Consider the following 6,002-nt stretch of genomic DNA (forward strand, 5'->3'; position numbering starts at 1 on the left):
GCCACTGGTTCTGCCCTCTGTACCCCAAGCTCCATGCTAGAAGAACTGCTCTAAAACAGAAAACCACACCATTCCTCTTTTTCAGTCTTTTGCTGTTTCCTTTAATTTACAGGACAAAAATTTTAGCATGGCATGCATGGCTAGTAAGAAAGGTCCAGAGGAAAGAAATGACCAACATTGTGGCCTCAATCAAAAGATCTCCCAAAAGGTGCACGTAGATGAGAGCATTTGGTAAAGGGAAAACCAAAAGGACCTTTGAAACACAAAGCAGGTGATAACACATCAAAAAGAACACAACCCAGCTCATCCAGCCAGAACCGAGGCTTAAAGGGCTAGGACAGGAAAGCTGCGGGACAACCAGCTACCCCCTGCGCCAGCCAAGAGAAACCGAGCTGAAAGGTCAGGGGGGTCTCCAAGCGAACACCTAACTAAGCCACCTCTCCCACATCACATATACTTGCACACACACGTCTACACCCTGACCACCCATCCCTGACTCCCCCAGTCCCTGAAGGGCACAAACCCCCAAGAGGCCCAAATAACAAAGCACTAAGATAATTCCTTCAAAGGGCCCACAGAAAATCAGACCAAAGTGGCCCATCCAGAATCCACATTTACTTTAAAAATACAGCAGCCTGTCAACTGTCTAGGATGGGTCAGGGCCTCTGGTGAGTCAAAGGAACAGTAAAATCCCCACTTTCCGGGCAGCTGTACCATCATCCCCAGAATATTACCCCACTGATCACAGGCACATAAACTTCTTTCTTGGTCATGGACAGGTTTGAGAAAGTTGTGTGTGCCGAGACCAGTTTTTCTCTGCCCAGAACTTTAGGGACGTCAAGCACCAGAAGGCTCGGCTGGGTAGGAGAGCCCCACGACTTCCCAGTGTGTCCCACCTACCACCCCACACCTTCGGTGGCAGCCAGATGGAAATGCTCCTCTTTTCTGGAACCCCATCCTGTTCCCTCTGACTAGAATCCCTTACTCAGTTCAGATAAATCCTATCCATCCTCAAGGCCCCACTCCAATCACCACCTCCTCTGGAAATCCCTAACCAGCCCTCACCACCCACCCCCCTGCCCCCGCGTGGTTTCCCAGGACTTGCGGCAGCCCTTTCCTAGCGCTCATCCCCTTGTAGTGCGAGGAAAGGAACCGTGTCTTCATCCTCTCTTCCTTCCCTGCCTCAAACAATGTCTAGCCTATCTGAGGTCCTCTATTCGTGTTTGCTGAATGAATCTACAGGTCAGCTCATCTGCTCCTTTAATACTATAGCCAGAAAATGCCTGTGTTATGTTGGAAGTTATACTGGAAACTGTTTCATACTGAATTCTCAATCCAGCCCGTTTCCTTGGAAGGAAACTGCGTTCACCTTGGAAGGAAACTGGTTTGCAACCATGCCCAAAGGTAGAGACTGAATGAGAAACAATGCACGGTCCCTGGCTCTACTGGGTGGGCTAGAGCAACAGGTCCGTGCACTTCTGCAGGAAGGAGATGGAGAGAGATCTGCAAACCTATTTTCCTCAGTACTAAGTTCATAATATAAAGACTATCTCTGTGTTTCCTGCATGAATTAGAATGTCAAGGAAAATGTTTCAAATTTTTCTTAAAATAATGAGCTCTGAGCTTGATGCAACTCATTGCAGATGGAAAGACCGAAACCACCAAAAAATTGTTGAGCAACATGGGAAAACATTAGAAACTAAACAGATTATACTGACTGCAAATGTGTGGTATTATCTGCTCATAAAGAGAGGGAGGGAAGGAAGAACACAGGTGAAGGAGACTAAGGAAGAGTAGCTAAAATGACAGGAAGCCTGGGGAAGGCACATGACAAAAGTAGGTCTCTGGATGGAAGAGGTAGGAAAATGCAATTGATGTCTACTAAACAGGTTAATGTGGACAGAATTAATATAAACTATTTAACAGAAGAGATGCAAAATATTTATGTAAATTAATAAAAAGCGATCTCTTTAGTTATAAGAAAATTTTGCTCCAAGATGTAATTCAGGCTAAAATATGAATTATTTCAAAAAGATTCCATGTGCCTATCGTGTAAACTAGTTATAAGAACCTAATTAGTTTTGGATATGTCTCATTAATAAGAAATCTATGATGAAATGGAAAGCATGCATAAAGTATTTCTGCAGCATACCAAAGTACCACGGTCATCTTGAAAATCAAATTGTGTGATTGCTTGCTGCACTGTGAGCTGAACTAGTCACATTTTTCATGGAACATCATTTTTACTTGAAAGAGCAACTGGCAAACAATAGTTGTTTAGATTTCTGTATTTGACCCTCATTTTCCCAAAAATGAACAAAGCGAGCCTGACATGTCAAGAAAAACTGACAGTATTCATTGCCAATGATAGAATTCAAGCTTTCAAGCAAAAATGTGAATTTTAGGAAACTGTTTCCCAGTACTTAAAATATAAATAAAGAGGCTCTTTTTTTCCTGCTAAATAATACTGGGTTTGGAAAATAGATTCTATTTAACAAACTACTAGAACTTTGTAAGTTTTGCTTTTCATTCTTACTGACTTCAATTTTTTGAAATTATAAATTATAAGACCCATCACAACAGTAGTTTAAAGGTGTGAACCTAACTGCCAATTTCTTATGACATATCAATGATTATTCTATGACAAACATTAAGCATAAATAAGAAACATGTATTAGTACTTCACATCAATTGAATTTTAAGAATCTATAGATAACATTAATGCACTAACAAAAAATGGAGGACTACTACCCTGGCCCTGGTTGGATCAGTTGGTTGGAGCATCGTCCTGTACACTAAAAGGCTGCGGGTTAGACCCCCAGTTAAGGTGCTACAGGAGGCAACCGACCATTGTTTCTCTCTCATATTGATGCTTCCCTCTCCCTGCCTCCTCCTCTCTCTCTAAAATCAATACACATATTTTCAGGTAAGGATTTTTTTTAAATGACTATCAAGTAACAGCTGGAATTCTGATTCCCTTTGGTTAGCTTTTTGAGTATCATAACTGTACAATGTTACTCAAAATAGCAAGAAAATAAGAAAATGGTTATCTAATTGTAAAAAAAACTTTTTCTCCAAAATAAGTTATATGTCTAATAAAGTAATATCCCCCAAAGATGTCCAATTTTTAAAAGGCTACATGAAAGAATAAAAATTGCTGTAGAATGAGGAGTTAATTTATAAGACTTCCAAAATGGCAGGATTTTTAAGAAAAGCCTGCTGAATATTTTGGTTAACTACTCTTACATCCACTGAGCTATCACTGTCATTTCTACTACAGGCTTCAAGGAATGTTTTATTTAGCCTGAAGAAAAAAGCTACACTAAAGGGAAATGATATATTAAAATATTCATCGTCTTCCAACTTTAACCTCACACTTCTATTTTGGGATACATAAAGGTTTCAACCACTTATGTCTTCCCAAGCATTACATGAGCTTATATATCTTACTCGAATCTGAAAAGTGAGTCAAGAAAGAGTCAAGCTGTACACCTGAAACCAACTTAATATTGTATTTTAACTGTACTTTAATAAAAAATAAGATATAAAAAATTAATTCAGTGTATATTTTTACTTTGAGTACTGAAATAAATTAAAATGTCAACCCTCTTGTTCAAGAGTCAATAAAGTATTCCAATAAAAAAAAAATCTTGTAATAATTTTAGGAAATTAAATGGTGTCAATGGGGTTTACCTCCCCCCTCTGCCCACACAATTCATTACAATAATCTATAACCCCACAAGACAATGCCCTGATAATAATCCCATCTCAAAATTCTGCAGGTGTTTTCACTCTGTAAGAAGCCATACATTTTTAGCTAAGTCAAGGGAGAAATGACACTGGCTTAAAAGACTCCTAGGGTCTAACAAGAAATGGGAGGAGATGCCACACTGTGGCTAATTTAACATTAAATATATAAACCAGGAAAAACTCAAGAGAGAATTTGGAAATACAGTGTGTTTTAATATCCATACGAAGTTGCTATTTCTCAATCATTAGGATGCCACACTGGCACCTTTTTAACAAAAGGGGGCTGAGGAATTAGGATATTTAATTAAGAAGCCAATTCAAGCAGATTAAACAAAAGTGTATTTTAGCCCAAAGCCCAAAAAAATGATAGTTTAAAATGTTAAACTACAAACTATCTTACCCCATTGTTAATTATTATTTTATCTCAGAAGTCATCCTAACAGGTAGGAGAGGCTACTATCCTTGAAAAGCAGACCCAAGCAGACTAAATAATGCAGCATTGTTTTTACAAGACAACTCCTCGCCTAAAAATTTCTGAAGTATGGCACAAATGTTCACTGACCCGGTTCTTATAAACTGACCTAGAACACTAGAATACGTGCATTTTTGAACTTACATTTCCTGCCCTTGGTCTCCCCATCATATTTTTACAGCCAGTTATTACATCTGAGCTTAAGATTAAAGACTTGATGTTAAATGGATGAAGCTGTCATGAAGACTCAAGAAAGAGACAGGAGCATCCGGGGCCATTACACCTAATTTTGCTCTGTCCAGTTGATGCAGTTTTTAAGTGATTTAAAACTGCACTAACAAAACTCACATACCAAAGCCATGTCCCGAAGCAGTTTATTTGACACATTAAATAACATTTCAATTAAACGCTTTCTACCGGGCCTCTATTTATACAGCTTCCAAATCCCCTAAGTAACACCCTGTGTTTCCTCCAGTGTGACCGTGGGAAGAGAGGGTGTGTCTCGGTGCTTACCGATGCCCGGAGCCACATAGATGAAGTAGAGACAAGATGAAGACAGGGAGAAGAAGAAGATGAAGGCGAGGAGGGAGCGATTGGAGACCCGCATTATCCGCCTGAGCACCGACATCTTCTTCTTCCCAGACGGCAGCTCGGGCTGCGCTCTCCGGCAGGACTTGCGGGCACCGTCCAGGCCCTAAACTTCCATGAATGTACTAAGAACCCCGAGACCGCAACGGGGTCCGCGCGGGGAGGCTCTTGGGGAGAGGGCCCAAGCAGGAAGGAGGAAAGGGAAGGAGCAGACTGAATGAATGAGAGGCCCCAGGGCCGGGGGAGGGGAAGCGCGGGAGGACTGCGGGGAAGGGGTGGAGTGGGGAGAGGGGACGCAAGGACCTGCGGAGGCCAAGAACGCGCGTTTTTTCCGCCCGGCAGCGATGGGAAGAAGGAACCCAGGTGGGAAGATAGGCGGGCTGCGCACCGCGGCGCCCCTGCGGAGAGGGGCAGCAAACTGCAGCACGCCCGGGCTCCCGGCAGCTCCGTCCGCGGCGTCCCGGAGTCCAGGACGCGCTCAAAATCTGGGCCGCCTGCGCTCCGCAGGCCTGGGCCGCCGCCGCCTTCCTCCTCCTCCTCCGGACCGCAGCGTCTGGTGCCCGCGCGGGGCTAGCGTGGGCGCCGCGGCCGCAGCCGGAGCGCGCGGCACGCGGGGGCCTGCGGGGGCCCTGGGGGCCGAGGAGCTGGGCGCTCGCCGGCGTGCAGCCTCCTCCTCATGCCGCACCGGGCCCCGGCGCCCCGCGGCGGCCGCGGAAACCGAGCGCAGGCGGAGGCGGCGTCCCGGCCAGCGACGAGCGCGCTCCGGTTCTGATTCCGGCTCCTGCCACTGCCAGCTGTCCACCCGGCCGCAAAGGCGGCAACCGCAGCAGCATTACCGCCGCCAGCCCGGGTGAGGCGCCCCCGCCGGCACCGCCCCCGCACGGCCCGCGGACTCCAGGCGAAGAACTGCCCGGCGACTCGGGCTGCGGGCAGAAGCAAGGTGCCCGAAGATGAGGAGGCCGGGCGCCGTCGGAGCCGTTTCTGGATCGCAAATGCAGCGGCTCTGACGGGGCGGGGAAGCAGCGAAGGCAAAGCGGGACAGACGGGTGCGCCCGCACACCCCAAGGGGCTTCGCGCGTTCCCTAGAAACTGTAGGAGGCCCTGCGCCGGCACCCGAGGAAACCTAGGGGCCCCCGCCCACCCGCTGCACTCCCGGCTCCCGAAACACCGCGCTTCCTGATTGGCCAGGCCC

General features: G+C 46.0%; 1 protein-coding gene across 3 annotated transcripts in view; it reads right to left on the bottom strand.

The window, feature by feature from the left end:
* Positions 1-5,345, bottom strand: part of B4GALT6 (beta-1,4-galactosyltransferase 6) — a 65,960-nt gene extending 60,615 nt beyond the window's left edge. For all 3 annotated transcript variants that reach the window (XM_054583501.1, XM_054583500.1, XM_054583499.1), the window contains exon 1: positions 4,736-5,345. In XM_054583501.1, the coding sequence (XP_054439476.1) occupies positions 4,736-4,753 (18 nt within the window). In that variant the 5' untranslated portion in view covers positions 4,754-5,345. The remainder of the gene's footprint in view (positions 1-4,735) is intronic.
* Positions 5,346-6,002: the final 657 nt, after the last annotated feature.

The sequence above is a fragment of the Pteronotus mesoamericanus genome, unplaced genomic scaffold, assembly GCF_021234165.1.
Source record: "Pteronotus mesoamericanus isolate MK-2021 breed Mesoamerican mustached bat unplaced genomic scaffold, CSHL_Meso_final contig_74, whole genome shotgun sequence".
NCBI classification, from domain to species: domain Eukaryota; kingdom Metazoa; phylum Chordata; class Mammalia; order Chiroptera; family Mormoopidae; genus Pteronotus; species Pteronotus mesoamericanus.